The sequence below is a fragment of the Thamnophis elegans genome, chromosome 2 (genome assembly GCF_009769535.1).
Source record: "Thamnophis elegans isolate rThaEle1 chromosome 2, rThaEle1.pri, whole genome shotgun sequence".
Lineage (NCBI taxonomy): Eukaryota > Metazoa > Chordata > Lepidosauria > Squamata > Colubridae > Thamnophis > Thamnophis elegans.
The window spans coordinates 37,728,150-37,750,130 of NC_045542.1; the positions used below are offsets into that span (position 1 = coordinate 37,728,150).

At 41.1% G+C, this 21,981-nt stretch overlaps 1 protein-coding gene across 2 annotated transcripts in view; it reads right to left on the bottom strand.

Moving 5' to 3' along the window:
• Nucleotides 1-21,981, bottom strand: part of PITPNC1 (phosphatidylinositol transfer protein cytoplasmic 1) — a 187,115-nt gene that overhangs the window by 59,305 nt on the left and 105,829 nt on the right. For both annotated transcript variants that reach the window (XM_032211307.1, XM_032211308.1), the window contains exons 3-4: nucleotides 6,146-6,234; nucleotides 1,940-1,947 (exon numbers count right to left, since the gene is read on the bottom strand). In XM_032211307.1, coding sequence (XP_032067198.1) covers nucleotides 1,940-1,947; nucleotides 6,146-6,234 — 97 coding nt within the window. The remainder of the gene's footprint in view (nucleotides 1-1,939; nucleotides 1,948-6,145; nucleotides 6,235-21,981) is intronic.

Below are 21,981 nucleotides of genomic sequence, written 5' to 3' on the forward strand. Positions count from 1 at the left end.
CAGTACAATTTCTGCTTTTTACACAACACAAGCATGGATATAGCTGTCTTAGTTACAGCTCCTACACATGAATCTGCTTTTCTGCTACTCTGCATTTGCTCAAGAGTAGCTGTACATCAGAGAACAGGACCACATACGAGGGTTTACCTGTTTGCAAGAGGAAAGTACCTGTTGACAGTGCTGCTCCCTCTGTCCATAGAGAGAATGGCTATTTTTACTGGACAAAATCAAGTTTTTCTGATATTTTTCATGCATTGGGACTTTATATCTACCTGTTTCTTCCTGCCCTCCTTCCCATTGCAGAATATTTTTAAACACATACAGCCTCCTGTCTTCAATAGTGAAAACCTTGATGGTTCTTATAATAATGTATTTTGTAATTACCTTAACAATAAAATGTCTTAAGCCACTATTGTTCAAAACAAATATTACAGATCATGTCCAGAAGAGGAAACATCCACAAGGAGAGAAAATAGCATTAGTTGTCCTGGGAATGCACCAAGGGAATAATTAATAAACTAAACATAACAAAGATGAGATTAAACTCTTATGTAAGTTCTCTTGGAGACTCTAAGCATAAACAAATGTTATATCCCTATTGTAGACTATTCTAGGACTCCCAGGACTTACCAGATCCGAGCTGAATAAATTTGGACAATTTGAGAGCAAAGAGATACAGTATTCTGTAGTGGTCTTTAAGTTTTTTTGTACCACAAATCTCTAACCCTACAATGACTGGGTTCATTTTTGGATGACATTTTGTTAAAACCTCATGTTTAGCCAGGTTAATTCTCAAACCTCCTAACATGTGGAAGCAACCTTGTCTAGGCATGAAGCTTAGCATTGGGGTTGGCTACTACTTGGATGGAAGGCTCGCAAAGACCATAGGCAAGACTGGGATGTAAAGAATAAAATCCCAGAAGACAGTATTAACAAACAGCTGCCAATACTGCCACCAAGAAATCTACATGGACCTTAGGACTATGTATGCTTCAAAAGTAGTTCAGAAGAAGTGCTTCTACTCTGCATAAGTTTGAGAAAAAGGTGTTGCTTGAAGAGCCGCATTAACTTTGAGGAGTGAATTTGTTACAGCTGACACAGACCTTTTCAGGCTCATTATAATGAGCAGCTGACAGATGTTTCATACATATTTGGTTCCACACAGGACTTCTGAATTATTCCTAAGTGCGCTTGGCGATAATAAACAAATGCAAGTAGTCAACATCAGAAGTTTGACTTAAGGACATCTTTACCTTTTGAATTTGTGAAGACCAATCTTCCCATCTTTTTATTTAAACTAGCTATGGAATTTTATTTTTTTTAAGAATGTTGATCAAAACTTTATAGGGAAGAGTGTGCTTGCTACAGAAATATATTTCTACATATAATGATTTTGTTTCATAGGAGACAATGGAACAGAAATTGATTTTGCTCAGAGTAGAGTACAGTATTTTTAAGTATGCTCTGTATCTCTTCTGTCTTATGCTGCCTAGTTCAGTTCTTATATTTTCTGGGCATGGAGCCCAGAATTGTTTAATTCTGTCTGGAGATTGCAGCATTTTCCAGGTACTGTATCAAGACAGATGGTTGTTTTATAAGTTAATGAAAGATAAAATGAAAAACTGTCTCTCTATTACTAGCAATAACAGCATATTAAACCTGTATATCTCTTTTTTATATATAAAGAGAGAAATCTTTTTATTATTCTTATTACAGCTACTGGGCAACAAAATATATCAAGCTTTGAAATTACTACATTTTTTTATATCAGTGACATAACTGATAATATTAGAAGCACTATTCTTCAGCTACATAAAAGGATCAATCTGCTGTTGTATATCAGTATTTTTATTCTTTTAAAAAGCCAAGAATCTATTGTTTTGTTCTAATCATAGCTTTTAAATACTATTTAACATGACAAAGAAGAATCAGAACTTACCGTGTATTCTGATCCACATTTGGCCGATGGGAATAAAAGAAAAGGAAAAATAATGGCATAAAATTATTTCATTGTTCACATTGCTTCAATTAAAATGCAAAATACACTGCTAATTTTGATGCATGATACAAAGCCTTAAGAATCATATGGGTTGAACATAATTCAAAAGGACACTATTTGTAATTGTTCAATAATGAATGGGCAGAGAAATTATTAATGGAAGTTGTGAACTGAACTTGAGTGTCATTCTCACATAATTTTGCTTTTCAGCTTCCCTGCTCTTAATGAAATGTTAGTTACAGAATTGTTTGAATGTGTGTATTGTATATGTGTGTGTTCATATATGTACATATACACCAAACAAATTATATACTTTTTATTTTATCTTAAATGCACATAAGTTATTCAAAATTTTACTGGAAAATCAATTGAATTAATATATCAAGAATACCCCCAGGGTTCCAATCAGCAAACTGCATAATATTCAAGCTAGAGTCAAATGCTAGAGTATCAAAGCATTGTGAATTTGTGTCAAATGCTATCTTAATAATGACAAATGTGAGTCAGGCATAGTCCTTAGAGCAGGGGTGTCAAACTCATGTTGTCATGTGATGTATCACAACTTTTCCCACCTTCTCTAAAATGGGGGTGGATGTGGCCAGCGCAGGATGCATCTGGCCCATGGGCCACAAGTTTAACACCCCTGCCTTAGAGGATTGAAACCACCACTCCATGTCACCATTTAATTAATTTAATTTAAATTATTACAGTTTTGCCCAATAAATTATTCAGTTTTGTTTAAATTAAAATTGTTGACAATAATGATATTTATCTACAAATATGTGTGTACTTCTTTGTGATGGAATGTTATGGATTATATCAAAATACTAACACTACACCACCAAGGGAAACATAAAAAATTGTGCATGTGTATATGTAAGAGAATCTTAACCCTGCAGTCTCCCACAACAAATACAATAGAGGAAACTGAATTTAAAAATATTGCTCCAAAATGTCTTACCAATTTATATTTTTTCTTGACAGCATACACTTTGGAGGACAAGGGAACAATTAAGCTCCCATCATAAATAAGCATGGAGAACATAACAAGCTTGCCCCAAACAACTGCAAAACACTTGTTAGAGAAGGTTATATTTTGTTAATCCTGTTTTATCTGCGAGAATAGCTGCCTTCTTTTAGGAAAGTAGATACGATAGTTTGGGATGAAGAACTGGACATGAAAGCTAAAATGGCACCATAAGACAACTAAATTCATGGGATACAACAAAAATCCCTTGAGGTTCATCTGTCCAAAGTTTTTTTCCTCTGACTGACAACTGCTCTCCAAGGCTCTACTCTCAGGCAGACGCCTTCCATGATACCTCCTCCATTTTTAATTTGTAAACTGGAGAAGTCAGTGTGTGCTCTACCACTAGGCTACCTTCCCTTTTTCCAGTGGAGGGACTCTTGGAGATGGTACTGGTGCAGTTGGAAATTCTTATGAGATGGAACCCCAAGGATAGTTCCACACAACAATCTAAAGAGAGTAGAACAACAGAACCCAAGGAGATCATTTCTGTCCCCGGAGAGTAGTCAGGGCTTCATTGTGGCTTTTCGGGAATGTACACATCTCACAACTCTGGCTTTCATTCAGGCATCACAATTCTCAAATTCCCTGTTAGCTCAAAGTTAGAGCATGTTTGTTCTCCTTCTCTGGTGCCAAAGAAACTCTAAGGTGCCAGGAGAAATATGCCCTTGACATTTTACCTCAGATGGCAGAAGTGAGAGCAGGGTTTTTATGTTTTATAAGAACACTGGGTATGCCCTGGACATGTCAAGCAATTTTCAGATAGGCATGGGGAGAGAGCAAACTGAGTCCTGGTACCATAAACAATAATTTGTAGTCGTATGACTAATTTGTGTTCAGCTTGCCTCTCCAGTTAGCAAAAGTTCTAATTATGAAGAATGGCAACTTGTCCTCGGATGAACTGAATGAAGCAGTGCCTGATCCTTGTAACCCTTACTAAATAATATCCCTGGTGTAATACAGATATTACATTAACTATGAGAGAAATCATCTGGAGTAACCAGGTGAATTATCAAACCCACTTCACAATTTTATTTAGTACACCACTTAAGTAGCAATGAAAAGAGTTGTGGGATGCATATCTAGCAAAGACTAGACTAAGAAACAAAATATGGGCAGTCATTATTTTTAAAGGGATTAGGGCAGTGGTGAAATTCAAATGTTTTTACTACTGGTTCTGTGGACGTGGCTTGGTGGGTGTGGCAGGGGAAGGATACTGCAAAATCTCCATTCCCACCCCACTCCAGGAGAAAGATACTGCAAAATCTCCATTCCCACCCCATTCCAGGAGAAGGATACCACAAAATCTCCATTCCCACCACATTCTGGGGCCAGCCAGAGGTGGCATTTGTTGGTTCTCTGAACTATTCAAAATTTCCACTACCGGTTCTCCAGAATCTGTCAGAACCTGCTGGATTTCACCCCTGGATTAGGGAGTTTTCTAATCTGTAATTTATAAAACTTTCACTTATGAAGGGGAAATAAACAACAATGACCAGAGGACTACCTGTGAATTTGTATTATAAAAATAACAGTTATGTGTGGCACTTTTAAGGCTATGAAATGTATTAGAGAATAAGCCAGCCTTTTTCAACGACAGGCAATCCTCGATTTACAACCATTCATTAAGCCACTGTTCAAAATCACAAAGGCACTGAAAAATCTGCAGCTGAAATGGGAGGTAGAAGGCAGCCTGACAACTCCAGAATTTTTTTTAAAAAAATAAATAATTTTAGTACAAGCAAAGATAAAATTGCTCACACTGAACATATAGTAAAAAAAGAGATAAACATAGGTAGTCCTTGAGTTACAACTACAGTTGAGATCAGAATTTCAGCTGCTAAGTAAAGCAGTTGTTAAATGAGTCATGTCCAATTTTATGACCTTTTCTGCCATGGTCATTAAGCAAATCACTGCAGTTTAGTGACCCATTTAGTCATTAAGCAAATCTGCCTCCCCGCATTAACTATTTAGCAGAAGCCAGCTGGGAAAGTTGTAAATGACAAGGCTCCAGGATGCCGCAACTATCATCAATATGTATTTATGCGCTGCCATTTTGATCACATGATTGTGGGGATGCTATGACAGTTATAAGTGCAAAGAATGATTGTAAGTTTTTTTTTTAGTGCCACAGTAACTTTGAATGGTTTTAAGTCAAAGACTACCTGTAGTCTATAATAAAATAACTCAGTCTTGCCTGAGGGAATCCCTTCTTATCTGGCCATCTAAAAAAATAATAATAATCTCAAATCTTTGTTTCTATTGGCTCTCAGGGATCAGGTGATTACTAATGGGCACAGGATGATGCCCATTTGCTATTTAAAGGGGCCACAGCTCCAGTTTCTTGAACCAAAATAGGAATGAAGTCCAAAATTCAGCTACCCAGGAAGCTCTCCACTGACAGGCCTTAATGCAGTTTCTATATTGGGGGTGGGAGGGGGAGAAGTTAAGAACTGAAATGAGAACAGGTAGTTTGGGGGATGGGAAAAAATCTCCTATTTTCATCCATAATCTACAACCCCCACTCTAAAAAATGCCCCTCTTTTACATTTGCATATCTTTTTATATTTGCACAGGACATGGGAAAGAATCAAGTGATGCAAATCAGTTATTAGAAATTCAATCTTCAGAGTCAGCTGGAGCTAGTCAGAATTCCACCCGCCTGCTACTATCCTTCCTGTGCTCATTCTTGAACAAAGGAATTCCGAGGGAAGGCTTCGGCTAAAGTGCCATTCTATTAATTTGTCTAAATAGAATCCATGATTTCCCATTTCGCTGCAGAGGTTAATTAATTCAGCAGTGTTGTATATCAGCTGTCACTGCCATTATAAAAAGTCACTGTGATTATTTTGCTTAACACCAATCTCCAATCTAATTGTCACTCTGTGTAGACTTTACATGTCATTTCCCTCTGATTTAACTGCTCACAATTCGAAACCCTAACAAATAATATATGCATACCCAACTGAAAATTAATATGCATGGGATGGAGCATTTAGTCTCTAAAATATTAAATGGTAATAACACTTTTAATCCAAGATAGAATAGCAGAATCATGTAACAACTGAAATAATTAAAACATCTATATTCTTTACCATCAAAACCCCCTTAAAACATACCTGTAATTGTATATGGGTAGTAGTTCCATGCCTTCTCTGTGATGTAAAATATTTTGGGGACAACAGCTCTTGCCCAGCTTGGAAGTTTGCTACAAGAAAAACAAAAGCTTGAATCACAAATACAATCCACCCTGTTAATTTCCCTAATGAATAATAATAGATGACATAAAGTTGTATTAAGGCTAAAGATATATTGCAATAGACTTATATATGGCTTCAAAGTACTGTACAGCCCCCTGTAAGGGGTTTACAGAGTCAGCATATGGGCCCCAAGAATCTGGGTCCTCATCGACTTCAGAAGGATGGAAGGCTGAGTCAACCTTGAGCTGGTAAGAATTGAACTGCTGACAGTGGGCAGTAAGTTAGCGTGCAGTACTGTATGCAGCTGCACTGCATTGTACGACTCTTAGTGGTGGTGGTGCAGATCTATATTTTATGCCTAGAGCTGTTTGAAAGAAGATAGGTGGAAAATTAATTAAACAAACAAACAACTACGTATTTCTTACTAAACATTACAAAACGAAAGCCTCAATTTTTCCAGGTTTCTCATTCACACATTTAGAACTTGTACAGTAGTGCCACAAGAAGATGTGTCTTCCCAACAGGACGTGTTGTAGTTATAAATTGAGAAATTGTTGTCCATGCATAGCAGCCTTTCTTTTTTTCACAGTGGCAACTGCTCAAAATGTATCTTTGAAGCTTAGTTTTAAACAGCCATAAAACGGGATTATTTTTCCCAGTGTCACCATTCAGTAAATATAGTTTGAAATGCAGTTTTATAGTTTTCCTGGCAGCAAGACACAAGTGATTTGGCCACTCCCTTCTCCTGGCCTTTTTTCCTAGCCTACACCTGGGCTTTCCCATGATTTATTCATTTATTTAATTTATTTATAAATTTTATTCGCCTCCCATCTTATCACAGGTTAACTCTGGGTGGCTTACAATTGTTGTATTGGGGTCTTTTCCCGTGTAAGATTTAGATTATCTTGGAAACGTTTTGGCGAGGTCTCACTCGCCATCTTCAGGTTGGAGTTTTCAGCTTAAACCGTGGTCGGAACTGCCATCTTTCTATAAATCTTGGTGGGGGTGTGTGGAGTGCTGGCGTTGTTTCAGTAAGTGGATTGATTGGCTGTGTGACTGTATCATGATTGGTAGATTGACACTGATTGGTGCTGGCTGTGTGTCCGTTGTTGTTTTGTGTTGTAATGGCCTGGGTGGTGGGTGGGGCTCGTTTGTTTACCAGGGCTGGTTTCCAGATGTCTGGCAGGCGGGAGGCATCATCATGTTTATTCATGTTGTGGGGGTGTTTCTCTGTTTCAATAGCTTCCATAATTATTCTCTTGTTGAAGTGTTCTGTTTTGGAGATTAATTTGGTTCCTTCAAAATTAATTTCATGTCCTGTAGCTTTAAGGTGCGGGAAAAAGGAGGATTTTTTTTCTTACTACATTCCTGTGTTCTGTGATGCGTGCATTTATTCTCCTGTTTGTTTGTGCTATGTATGTTGCAGAGCAGATTTTGCATGGTATTTCGTACACTCCTTGGTTTTCTAGCTGGATCTTCTCTTTGGGGTTTCTTAAGATGTTGGCTATTTTTTGGTCAGTGTTGAAGGCTGTCTTGATATTGTGTTTGTGGAGAAATTTGCTGATTTTATCTGTGGTGCCTTTGATGTAAGGGAGGAGGGCGATGCTGTTGTCCTTTTCTGTGTCTTGGTTTTTGGGGGGAGTCTCCCTTTGGATTAGGTTGATAATTGTTTTTCTTTGGAATCCATTGGAGATTAATACGTTTGTGAGAGTGTGTAATTCAGTTTTCAGGTGGTCTTTGTCGACTAGGTGTTTGGTTCTGGAGATGAGAGTCTTGGCTACGGAGTTGATCTGTGCAGGGTGGTGATGGGATTGTGCGTTTAAGTAGCGGTTGGTGTGTGTTTTTTTTCCGGTAGAGGGTGTGTCCTAGGAAGCCATTGTTTTTTTTGTAGATTAGGATATCCAGAAAGGGAAGCTGATTGTTTGCTTCTATTTCCATAGTGAATTGTATTTTGAGGTGTAGGCTGTTGAGATTTGTGAGGAAGTCGTCCAGCTGGCTCCATAGGCTCACCTCTACAGAAACTTGCCAAATTCTTAGCCAAACAACTCCAACCCTACGCAGAATCCATCACCTCACACGTACAAAATTCACTCCACTTCATAGAAACAACAAAGAAACAAAACCTACAACCAGCGACCTACTCGTGAGCTTCGATGTCATATCCCTCTTTACCCAGGTGCTGTAAAAGAAGCCTTGACAGCTATCCAGAACAAACACAACTCCCCCTAAACACATCCTGGACCTGACCAACCACTGCCTAACCAACACATACTTCATCCATAATGAACAAAGATACAAACAGATAGAAGGAGCACTCACACATCTCAACAGCCTACACCCCAAAATACAATTCAATGCCCAATCACATAGTTTCGTCATGACACACGGGTACCCAGTTAGTATATTACAAATGAGTAAAGGACCAAAATAAGTATCCTACCCTGTTTTCCCAAAAATAAGACCTCCCCGGATAATAAGCTCAATCGGGCTTTTGAGGGCATGTGCTAAAATAAACCCTCCCCTGAAAATAAGCCCTCCCTAAAAATATTGCAATACAGCAGCAGCCATGAAGTGACAACGCTTGTCGCCTCCTGCACCTCAAAAATAATAAGACCTCCCTGAAAATAAGGCCAAGTGCTTATTTCAGGGTCAAAAGAAAAAAAGACCCTCTTATTTTCGGGGAAACACGGTATTAAAATGAAAATGTTCTGATTATTTTTCAAGTATGAGTTGTACATATTAGAAACTCAACCCTTTTTCTTCATCTAAATAATCAGACCAGTGTTCCTATACTACACAATGTTTAGCTGCTTATAAACCCTGAATAATGAACAACAGCAAAAGTACAGCCTGGTAGCATTTTTCTGATTAATGATCCAAGATGTTAGCTTTGTATTGCACCCTAATAACTTTTAGGTTTTACTTTGCTTTCCCAATTCTAAAGTTGTTTTCTTATTATCAAGTGGTGGCTGAATGAGTGATGATACTCCTAACATGGGAAAAATGCAGTCTGCTAGCATGCTGACATCAGTATAAATCCTTCTCATATGCTGGTAAGGATCCAGCAGAGAGCAGGGAAGATGATAAAGAGATAGGTGGCAAACCCTACAGGAATCGGATTATGGTTAGCTTAAAAAGAAGATGAATAAGATGAATAAGGTTCGGTTCAAATGTGCCCAAATCCCAGAACAGGGAATTTTGCCAGACAATGTGAAAAATGGAGGTAGTCAATGAGTTGGGACATGCTTACTAACTGGATGCACAGAAAACGTGGGGGCAGGGCTACTGTGCATGGGGAACATTTCCTCAGGCATTCACTGAGCAAAGAAAAAGTAGCAATGTGTTTTCCAAATATAAAAAGTATTTTGGTTGGGGGAGGGGCAATCATGATTGCCTTTATTGTCAGATGCTATTATGTGAGTATAATCTTGAGAGGTATCCAGAAGTGCCATTTAGTGTAAAACGCAACAGTGAAGTTATTATCCCTTCTGCACTGCTAGTGTCCACATTAAAGATAAAGACTTCACTTATTCATTTAAACAGATTTATGTGATTTCTCAGAATCACTTGAATGCACTGCAGTGACCAGCATATGAAGATCTGGAAAAGCAAGGATATCAGTCTCAATACCAAGTACAGAATAATGAATGCTATTGTTTTTTCTGTAACTACCTAGTTTTTAAAACTGGATAATAAAAGCACAGATGGAAATTAAATTCCTTCAAATTATGGATATAGATATTGCTACTGTACAGAGCTTAGACACAAAGGGAGGGAAGGAGGAAGGGAGGAAGAGGGAGGGAGGGAGAGAGGGGGGGGAGAGAGAGAATAGTATCAAGAAATAAATGCTATGTTTACCAAGCTCAGGCTCTTTTATTTTGGTCATACCATTTATTCAAATTCTTAAATTAGCTATGCTAAGAATGGAGGTGCTAGAAAATGAAACTGGCTAAAACCACACTGGATAGAGACCATCAACAAGATTCTGGTTTAAATTTAGAGATATTAAACCAAGTTGTAAACTATCAAAAGCAGAAAAAAACTAAGAAAGTTATAAATAAGAAAAAGAGAGAGAGCAAGAATGTGCCTCCCACACAATTAATTCTAGGTAACTTATAATTCTAAAAAAATAACATTATCAAAACCAGTCCACCATACTATGTATGTATTGGCAGGGCCAAAACCTTCCCAGTAAAATGCTGACTGCATTATATAGTGCTCAGCCCTTTTCAAAACCTCTGCAGAAAAGCATGGGGTTTGCTACTTTTTAAAATCAGAACAGGTTAAGGGTCACCCAGACCTACAGGCCTACTCCTCTTCAGTTAGGCACCAACATTGCCAAGATCATCCTCCAGGCTTCCTTATTTCCTTGGGACAGAGGTGTGGGAAGGACATGATAGCATGCTTTCTTGGGCTAACCACATATTGGTTAGGCGGGTCCAGAAGTGGGTTCCTACTGGTTCGGATCAGTTTGGGCGAGTAGGTAGTAACTTGGCCTGCCACACTCCTGAACTGGTTCTTTCAGCAGTGCCATAAGCACCACCGTCTTGTTTTTTTGCTTCTGTGCATGCAGAGAAACATTTTTTTAGTACTGCGCATGCACGCAATGTGTCCCTGAGGGAACCGGCAGTAGCAGCAGCCGGAACCCACCCCTGGGCAGGTCCCAATTGGAGCAAAGAGACTTAAACCAGTGATTTCTAAGACACATTTTAACTTGCTAGCATTTACTTTTTAAACCTTACCTGGGGACCTATCTAACTGAAAGTCTAGTTCTTGTGATATAGTGACAAGGTGCTGGATTAGAAAGTGGGAAACTCACTCAGGCAAACCCAAAGGTGCTTTTTCAGGAGGTAACCGGGCTTTCTGTTTTTTTTTTTTTTTTTGAAGATGTTTCACTTTTTATCTAAGAAGTTTTTTTAGCTTCTAGGCTGAAGAAGCTTCTTGGATGAGAAGCGAAATATCTTAAAAGAAAAACCAGAAAGTCCAATTGCCTTCTGAAAGAGCATCTTTGGAAAAACCATGACCTGGATGACTGAGAATCTCCATAGACATTCCCCAGGCAAAAATACTAGCTGGGTGACTATGCGCCAACCATTGTCTCTCAGCCCAACTCACCTCAAAATATTGTTGTGGGGGAAGACAGGAAAAAAAGCATTATGTAAGCTGCCTTGAACTGTAAAAAGTAAAGATGGGATATATAAAATAAATACACAGATAAAGGTATTCAGATATTAAGAGCCTTCAATCAGGGTCTGTTTATTGGGCGTATCAGAAAGGGTCTACTTCTCCATGACTCTCAAGCTATAGCATATGTTCTTCATAGAGTTGCATTTGACCCCATCCACTTTTCTGTTTCTTCCATCAAGGTTTTATGATTAGTTGTCCCTAGTTTCATCATTCCATTTAATTTTTGATTTTGCATCTATATTTTGCATATCGTGAGTTGCCTTAAATATTCAGCGCCAATAAAAAGGACGACTATCAATCAGATAAATAATTAGGAATGATTGGGCAGCAGGATTATGCTGTCCAGGGTGTTTAGGAATCTCTAATTGATTTTTCTAATAATTTGTAGCCAGATGCTTCTAAGAGAGTTTTTACAACAGCATACATTTAAGGTAAAGATGATGATGTCCCCTGAGCCAAGTCTGACTCCTGATAACCAGACATGTCCATCCAGATTTCAAGGCCACAACATGGGAGTATTTTGTCACAACCTTCTTCCAGAATCTTTTCTGAGTAGTCCATCAAGTCTATAACCTTGGAATCCTTCATCCCAATTTAGATAGGTCCAACTTGGCTCAGCTTTCAAGTCCAGACAAGATAGGAGACTGTGATGAACTGTGAGCAAACCCCAAAACTGTCTTCTTCTTCCCCTTGATACAAGTAGGGGACAAAAAGGTGCTAAAATTTATTTAGATATGCCCCTATTATGCCAAGCCAACCTGTCCCCAATCAGAAGACCTGTGGACACCTTGGGACTGAAATATACCTGGAGAAAACTGGGTTGAAAAAGCCTTGGCTGAATTAATGGAGTCTCCAAACGTGGCAATTTTAAGACTTGTGGGCTTGCAACTTCTAGAATTCTCCAGCCAGCATTGAAATAAGAAAGCTTGTTATATTGGGAATAGTGAGCCTTTAAACTCTCTGAAATGCAGATTCATATTCAAGTTATACACTAGTTGACTACAATAATTTGCCTGCCTTTGTCTTTGACTCCCCTGTGCTTGACTGTTGGTGGTCCCAGCCCAGTTTACGGCTCAGTCTGCAGGTATCATGCAAACAACTGCTTAGACTATTTCCACATTGACTTATAGGAAGGTAAATTTATGTATTTAAACAATTCTCCAAAAAGACAAAAGATCCCCTCTACATGCACATGTGACACACCTGCATAAATGCATTTGTATACATGGCTCTGTATGCCTCTATCTACTACCTACCTACAAAAAGCCACCCCATACACACCCACCTTTCCTGGTCCCAGAAAGCAAAATATGTTAATTGAATTAATAACTACTGATTAAGGCTTGCCTGCAAAATAGGAAAAGTAACTTGTAATGTTAATTATCTCCAGCCCATATATACAAACACAGTCCTCTCTTTCATGCATCTGTTTGCAGGACTCTAAGTATAAACTTTTGCAGGCTTACTCTATAGCAGGGGTGTCAAACTCACAGCGTCACGGCGGCATCACGTGACATATTGGGACTTTTCCCCCCTCGCTAAACTGGGCGTGGATGTGGCCAGCATGTGATGTATCTGGCCCGTGGGCCGGTTTGACAGCCCTGCTCTATAGCAAGATTCTTTTTGGTCCATGATTCTCAGCCCAGGTTAGTGGGCAGAGGCACCTGCTATGCTGTAGATGGCTCTGTGTAAGCCAGCTTGTTCTATGGGGCTATAAAACTGAAGAACTTTAAAGCTGGGTCTCTTTCTGTCTTCAAAAAAGAAAATAATTGGGGATTTGGAAGGGAAACAGAAATTAGCGAGCCACCAGATGGCAGCAAAGTTCATTTTTTGTATCACTTTGCTGCCTCCTGGTGGGTGTTTGGAGTTTACAATTCAGATGGCAGTACTGTATGGTAGTCTTCTCTATTCATGGAGATTCTCCATGCACTCTTCATTTGTGGGGAGAGGCTCCATGGACAAAGAGGTTTCCCACTACACAAACATACATTTAAAAGTGAAACGCGGAAGAGGGGTTAGTAGACTTTTCCAGGTTTTCCCTTGATGACTCTTCTCCACTTTCAACAGCACCTGCCTTTATTGCTACATATTTGGCAAATGTACTCAGTCTTCCCGCTTGAAAGGCAATTATTTGGGTTTCCCACAAATGCTTGACTTAAACAAATTGAGATTACAATTGAAATATTTCTGTGTGGGGTCAATATTTACTTTTGCCTCCTTATTACGGTAATTTTGGCAGTTACGACTGGGCATTTGTAATTATTTGATAAGCCTTTCAAAACACCATTGCATGGATCACTTTACTGATTTTTGAACTCATGATCTTAAATACATTTAAATGTAACATGGTGATACTAGTGGAAAGGAGAGCAGATCAATCTCCCTTAACATCACAGTTAAATCTTTTTGATATGTTTGCCAAGTTCGAATCCAATCTTCTAACCACACTGACTCTTATAGATTTTTTTCTCAAGCCAAAACATACACTAGAGCTAGGTTCATTTGTTTTGATAAACTATCATTATCCATCCCTCTCTCTCTGTACGTACAGACAATGCATTTTATATTTACTTGTCTTAACAGGAGCTCTTCTGCATGTCAAGGAAATAATACCCCATGGACTACGACAGAGAGATTTCCAGAGATTTTACACTGCAGCTCCCACAACCCTTTACCACTGAACATGCTAGCTAGTCATAACTGACAGTCAAATTCTCCAGAAGGCACTAATGTGCCTAGATTCCAACACTGGAAAGTTCTAAGAGACTGGACAACCATTTGTCTGAAATGATATAGGGCAGTGGTCCCCAACCTTTTTATCGCCGCGGACCAGTCAGCCTTTGATAATTTTACCGTGGCCCGCTGAGCGCGCGCAGGGGTGGGGGGGCGTTGTTCGCGACCCTGCGCCCCTGCCTGCCCACCCCCTCTGCCCACAGGGCTCCCGTGAAGCGGTTCTGGGCACTAGCCCAGAGGGCGGTCATTGGTCGGCGTCCTTCAGAGGTGCGGGGAAAGGTGCATGAGCCTGTTCAGGGTGTCCAAGTTCCGGCACGCCGAGGCCAAAGTGGCCCGCAAGGAGGTGGGTGGGCGGGCGTGGTCGTCAGCCGTGCTTACCTCCGGATCATCTCCCCGGTGAACCGCCGCCCCCACCTGCCGGGACGGGCGGCGGTTCCCTCCTCGCCCCCTCCCCACGGTGGGCTCCATGGGGAGGAAGGGAGCGGCTCTGCCCTCGGCCTCTCGGCGATCCCACTGAAGAGGGACGCCGGCGCTTCCGGAGGCCCGCCCGGCTGCCGGCTGAGCCGTGCTCGCGTGGGCGCCTCCCGAGACACGGTCAGGCCTCGCCCAGGGGAGCCGCGGCCGCCCTCCCGGCTACTTCTTGGCCGCGGGGCAGCTCCGACGAGCCGAAGGGAAGTCGCCGGGACTGCATCCGGGGAAGCCTCGCCCTGCAAATTAGCCGGTCGGGGGGTGAGCAAGGCGGCTTCCCCGAGAGCCCCTCGCTGCGATGAGGCTGGCTGGGCTGGGACCGGATGCCCGCTGCCAACTGGGCTGGGGCCGCTCGGCAGGTGCCTTGTCGCTTTCGCTGCAGCCGGAAAGCGGAGCTGCCGGGTTCGCAGGCCATGCAGCAGCGGGGGATGCGCCGAGCATCGCATGTGGCGAAGCCGGAGCCCTGGCTAGGGAGGGTGGGTAGCCCTCCTCTCGGCGCCGGAAAAAGCTTCGAAGAGCCTCTTCAAGCGGAGCCGCCTTGGCCGCTGAAGCTTCCGGCTGCAGAGGAAGCGCCCGAAAGGCTGTTTCTGCGAGGCTCCCGTTCTCTGCGTTGACGCCTGTTTTGTTCTCGGGGCTTCCGTTTCCCCGCAGCGGGGCCGCCTGGGACAGTGAACACCCGGCTTCCACGGCCCGGTGCCAGGTACTCCACGGCCCGGCACCGGTCCGCGGACCGGGGGTTGGGGACCACTGATATAGGGTTTCCTGCCTAAGCAGGGGTTGGACTTCAAGACTTCCAAGGTCCCTTCCAAGTCTTGTCTTGTCTTGTCTTCCCTCCACTCCACTCTATTCTAGTATCTATCTAGACAAAAGCTGGCTTACAATTTATAAATTAATAAAGCTTAATCAATTTCAGCATGTAAAATATCCCAATGGTTACTAACATTCAAAACTGACTTGATGGCAACTCGTAATCAATCTAAAAGTGAATGCAATGTGAATTGGGGCTATACAAAATATTAACATGTGGGTTTGGGAAATTTCATGCAAGATGGAATGAAAACTTATTTAAAACTTTCTTTTTCTGGATACCCTAAACAGATTTACAAGTTCTCATCTGTGAAAGTGATAGGCTGTACCAGTTGAAGACAAAGGAATTCACACTCTCAGTAATTTAACTGATTTAAATGGAAAAATTCCTTTTTGGCATACAGTATTGCTTTCAATACCCAATTTCAACTGAAACTATATTTAATAATGAAATACAATTAGCACCTTTCTTGGCATTTGTAAAGGGTGATGGAGAACAGAGGGCGGTTTATATATTCTTTCGTATAGGAAGTATCTTAAAATTGAAATAATCTGCCACAGTGTATAACTGCAGGCCAATATTTCTATTTGCTTTGCAATGTATTGGATGGGAGGGGAGATTCAAGATGGCGAGTCTATTTAATCTTTAAGACTGACGCGTCTTCCTCACATTTGTGCAATTTTCGCTTCTTGGTTTGCCAGCTAAGTGGGACTTGACTGAAGGGGCCACAATCACCTTGAGGTCTCACTAGAGCAGGGGTGTCGTACTCAAGCCCCAGGGGCTGAATCCAGCTTGCAGGATGCTTAGATTTGGCCCACGGGGCCATCCTGGAAAAAGCAAAGGACCGGCCCATGGTGCCTCTGCCAGAGAAAACAGAGCTTGGGAAGGCTGCAGGAGGGTTGCAGGAAGCTGTCACAATCAAAACCAGAGCTTAGAAGCCCATTTTCGCTGGCAGAGCGCTCAGGCCACCACAAGTGCTCCCAGTCACGCCTACCCTGGCCACGCCCCCCCTGGGCCCCCAAGGTTAAACACAACCCTGATGCATCCCTCAATGAAATCAAGTTTGACACCACCGGACTAGAGCAATGCAGTTGGTCTGGGGCTGCCTTTGAAAACCTTTCAGAACCCACAACTGCTGCATTATGGGATGGCCTGTCTACTGTATCTGAGAATCGATACATCATGTTTGGTGGATACTGCATTGGCTTCCAATAAGTTTGAGGATGCTGATATTAATCTGTAAAACTCTATATGGCCTGGCTCCTAAATATCACCAAGACACCTTCAAGCTGATGGTGCCAGTCCTATATGCACAGTATTGGAAAGGAAGTTTCCCCTCTATGAAGTTAGGGGTGGCAGGGGCAGACTTTCTTGCCTACCATCAGAGGCGCAGTCTGCCCCCCCCCCCAAATGTCCTCCAGAAAATAAGCAAAAACGGCCCTTTTTCATAAGGTATTTTGTGGGATGGTAGTGAACAGGACAAACATAGGAGACGGACTTTCTTTCCTGGAAGATTAATGGGTCTTTAAGAAAATATTTTTACTTTGTTATAAGGTTTTATTTGCAACTGTGCTGTTTTGCTATGACTATAAGCTATGAGCCACCTGGATTTGTTTTGCAATCTGGTGGTACTGCCATGAGTCATTTGATTTTACTGACAAATAAATTAAAAATACTGTCAAACTAGTGATAAATAAATATTCCCAAAATCAGGTCTGCCTGCCTGCAAGCATGGCATTTTTTAAATCGTAGAGAACTGGGTATGTTAGTTAAAAAAGCAAAAGGGGAAAAAGTGAATATCCAGGTCTGAGTATTCCTGAACAGGTAGTCCTTGTTTAGTGAACACTTCAGTGAACAACTTGGTCATTAAGCAAAGCAATTGTTAAGTGAAATACCACAATGTTACAATCTTACTAGCTTTCCTTTGCTTTTCAGACCACAAATTTACAAATTTGTAAACACAAGGATGGGTCACCAAGGTTTCTTTTTCATCACCACTACAACTGCAAAGTCACTAAACAAGGCAGTTGCTAATCGAGGACTGCCTGTATCTTTATTAGACCAAGCCAATAGCATAAAAAAGTATAGATTCTTGCCTTCTCCAGAAGTATTCCTCAAGTCACACACTACAAAAGCAGGGAAAGGGGAAGAAGCAGAAATATCTAACAAGGAGAATGGGTGGGAGAAGAAGAAGAAAGGACCAGGTATTTCAGGTCTTCTATACCACATACCAGGGACTTGGTGGCTCAGTGGCTAAGATACTGAGCTTGTCGATCAGAAGGTCAGCAGTTCGGCGGTTCGAATTCCTAGCGCCATATAACGGAGTGAGCTCCTATGACTTGCCCTAGCTTCTGCCAACCTAGCAGTTCAAAAGCATGTAAAAATGCAAGAAGAAAAATAGGGACCACCTTTGGTGGGAAGGTAACAGCATTCCATGCACCTTCAGCGTTTGGTCATGCTGGCCATATGACCACAGTGATGTCTTCAGACAGTGCTGGCTCTTTGGCTTTGAAACAGAGATGAGCACCGCCCCCTAGACTAGCACATATGTGCGAGGGGAACATTTACCTTTACCTATACCACATACCATGCGGTATGCAGTCATTGTAGGATGAACAATTTCTTAATGATGGATGTTAATTCCCACCTCTCATTTCATGAATAATAACAACAACAAAAATCCCCACATTTTTTTTTCTGTGTGTTTTCATCACTGTCTTTAAACCAGTTACATTAAGCAACATCCATTATGACGACAGGGGATACCACAAACTCTCAAACTCTTGCAGTAAACAAGTGCCAAGCTGTTTTTTCATGTTTGCTTTGAGTTACAAGTCATTCATTATAGAAAGTACAACACCATCACTGCCAATATATTAAGCAGGATCAGCGCAACCGGTTAGAGTGAAGCATCAATTTAGGAGGCCTGGGTTCAATACACCTTGGATGCAATGAAAAGACTGCATTATTCTGCTACTTCAGCCTGTTATATTTTTTTCCACCCTTTCGGAATGTCAGCCTTATAAGGGTCACAAAGGCTACAGAGTAAAACCATTTATAGTACCATCAACCCCCCCAGGCAGACAATCCTAAGAATCAATTCCATAGGAAGTGAAGATCACTTTTACTGAGAGTGGTTATAGTTGCAGAATCTTGCAGGTCTGATTGTGATGGGCCTTCCTCCCCCTTTTATACCCATGTGAATTAGGGAGGTATCTGTCTGAGATACCTAAACGGGAGGCTGGACCTGAAGATCTCCAAGGCAGTGGTGGGTTCCTATCAGTTCGGGCAAACTGGTAGTGGTTTGGTGGCCTGGGTCACTGGAACCGGCAATGACCCAGGCCTGCCATGCCCCCGAACTGGTTCTCCAGCCAGCGCCATAGGTACTGCGATCTTGTTTTTGAGTTTGGCACATGCATAAAACAAGTTTAATTGTACTATGCATGCACGCACAACACACATTAAGCGTGTGTGCACAGCACACCCACGAGCAAGCCGACAGCAGTGACTGCCGAAACCCACTCCTGTTCAAGGTCCTTTTCAACTCTCCTCTCCTCTCCTTTACTCTCCTCTCTTCTATTCTAGTATCTACCGAGACAAAAGCTGGCTTACAATTTATAAATTAATAAAGCTTAATCAATTTAATCATGTAAAATATCTCCATGGTTGCTAACATTCAAAACTGACTTGATCTAAAATCTAAATCAATCTAAAAGTGAATGCAATGTGAATTGGGGCTATACAAAATATTAACATGTAGGTTTGGGAAATTTCATGCAAGATGGAATGAAAACTTATTAAAAACTTTCTTTTTCTGGATACCCTAAACAGATTTACAAGTTCTCATCTGTGAAAGTGATAGGCTGTACCAGTTGAAGACAAAGGAATTCATGCCCTCAGTAATTTAATTGATATAAATGGAACAATGCATTTTGGCATATAGCATTGCTTTCAATACCCAATTTCAACTGAAACTATATTAAGTAATGAAATATAATTAGCATCTTTCTTGGCATTTGAAAAGGGTGATGGAGAACAGAGGGTGGTTAACGCCCTCTTTAAGATAGAAAGTATCTTAAAATTGAAATAATCTGCCACAGTGTATAACTGCAGGCCAATATTTCTGTTTGCTTTGTAAGATATTGGATGGGAAGGGAGATTTAAGCCCATTATACAGACTGTCTACTAGTTTTGAAAAGTCATGCGTTTCTGCTTACTGCATAGTAACAGATCTGGCCTATCTGTCAAGATCATCTTCCTTATGTTCTACCAATACTGATGGTTGGGTAGTTTAGCATCAATGTACGGTGCCAATGGACACTCTCTCCACACTTTAAGAAGACAGTAGCAGAATGACGGCAGACATGGCTGATTACAGAATGGTGGAGACAGAGCTTGCTCACATCGACCTTAAACAACCAGTAAGTGATGCTCTGAGTATTAGACACTCCACTTTTGAAATAAGATGTGGCAAACCATTGCAGTTTTCACCATACCTTGTGGTTGTTATCAGGCTACAGCTAAGGATGAAGTAAACTTTCAATCTTGGGATGGGAAAAAGGGAACAACAAGGCCGGATGTGACAGTAAACAATATTTTTAGGATATTTTTTTAAACCCTCACTTTTATTATTTTTGTAAAGAGAGTGAGGGAGAGAGGGAGAGTGAGGGAAAGGGGGGGTAGGGAGAGAGAAATTGGCCCAAAATCACTTAGCTGGCTTTCATGCCTCAGGCAAGGTTAGAAAACGTAGAACTCACAGTCTGTCAGTTTCAGGGCAGCATCTTACCCATTAGACTAAACTGGCTCGCTATTGTGTCATGAAAAAGAATCTGAAACAATTGGGGTGTGTGTGGGGGGAGAAATTGATACAATTGGCCAACTGGGAAAAACTGATATAAAGCAGCCCAAAGACAAAGCTTTCCTGTCCTCTGATGTCCAATTCAGTTCTAGGGCCAGGATTCTAAGCCTACCTACAATATAAGTCAACCACTTCTATGAACTATTTAATAATAATAATGAGGCAGGCCTTATAATTGGTGACTTCTGATTCCCTCCTCGACTGGCCTTCTATCATCAATCCACAAAATTCCAAAACCCATTGTTTATCTGAAAAAGTATAAAGTTTCTGCGGCTATCTAGGGTGTGGACTTCAGCCTAAGCAGAATGCTTCAAACACAATTCAGAACAATGTGATCCTGTGCTAGGATTTTTATTTACCGTATTGATCATTCCTTCAAGATGTGCAGAGAGAGGGTCAATCTATAACAATTCCAATTGCAATACTTTAATCCCACTAACTTTTGGCCTAATTTGCTTAGTAAAGTAAATTGTGTGCTAAATTCTTCTATAAGTTCCTTGATTGGATTATCTAAGCAAAGGCGCCAGCTGAAGAACAAGCCAGCCTCATATACTTAATCGGTCAACTTTTGACCAATGCATTGCATAACATCCAGCAGAAAAATACAGCAGTTGCTGTATGAAAAACTCCCTGTGTTGCCTTCTCTGAGCTGAAGATAGCATTGGATTTAATCCCTAGATAGAGATGTTCTGCAAGAAATTGATAACCAGAACTACAGATCACCATTTACTCTGACCAATTATGGTGTTGCATGAGAATTCCTACTTGCTTTGATGATGAAATCCTTCTCTATCATTCCCCACTCAACCACAATTGAGCCCAAATTTATGTTGTGAAGTGAAATATTTGTTAAGTGAATTTTGCCCCATTTTACAACTTTTCTTGACACAAATGTTAAGTGAATCACTGCAGTTGTTAAATTAGTAATATGATTATTAGATGAATCTGGCTTCTCCCTTTGTTGTTATTAGTTGCAAAGCCATGTCTGACCCATCACAACCCCATGGACAACATTCCTCCAGGCCTTCCTGTCCTCTACCATCCCCTGGAGTACATTTAAGCTCACGTTGACTGCTTCAGTGACTCCATCCAGCCACTTCATTCTCTGTCATCCCCTTCTTCTTTTGCCCTCAATCCTTCCCAGCATTAGGCTCTTCTCCGGTGAGTCCTTCCTTCTCATTAGGTGGCCAAAGTATTTGAGTTTCATCTTCAGGATCTGGCCTTCTAAAGAGCAGTCAGGGTTGATCTCCTCTAGGACTGACCAGTTTGATCACCTTGTACTCCAAGGGGACTTGCAGGAATCTTCTCCAGCACCAGAGTTCAAAGGCCTCAATTCTTTGGCACTCAGCTTTTCTTATGGTCCAGCTTTCAAAGCCATACATTGCTTCTCCCTAGACTTTGCTTATCAGAAGGTCACCAAAGGTAATCATATGACCCCCAGGACACCACAATGGTCATAAATGTAAGACAGTTGCTGAATTTTGATCAAGTGACCATGGGGATGCTGCAATGGTTGTATCACTGGAAAAACAGTCATAAATCTCCTTTTTCAATGCCGTTGTAACTTTGAACGGTCCCTAAATGAACTGATGCAAGTCGAGGAGTATCTGCATATCAATCCTATAGTACAGGCTTCTTTAAATTTAAATTCATCAGCCCATTTCCATCTTCCATTCTGCAGATGATGTCATCATTTTTTAC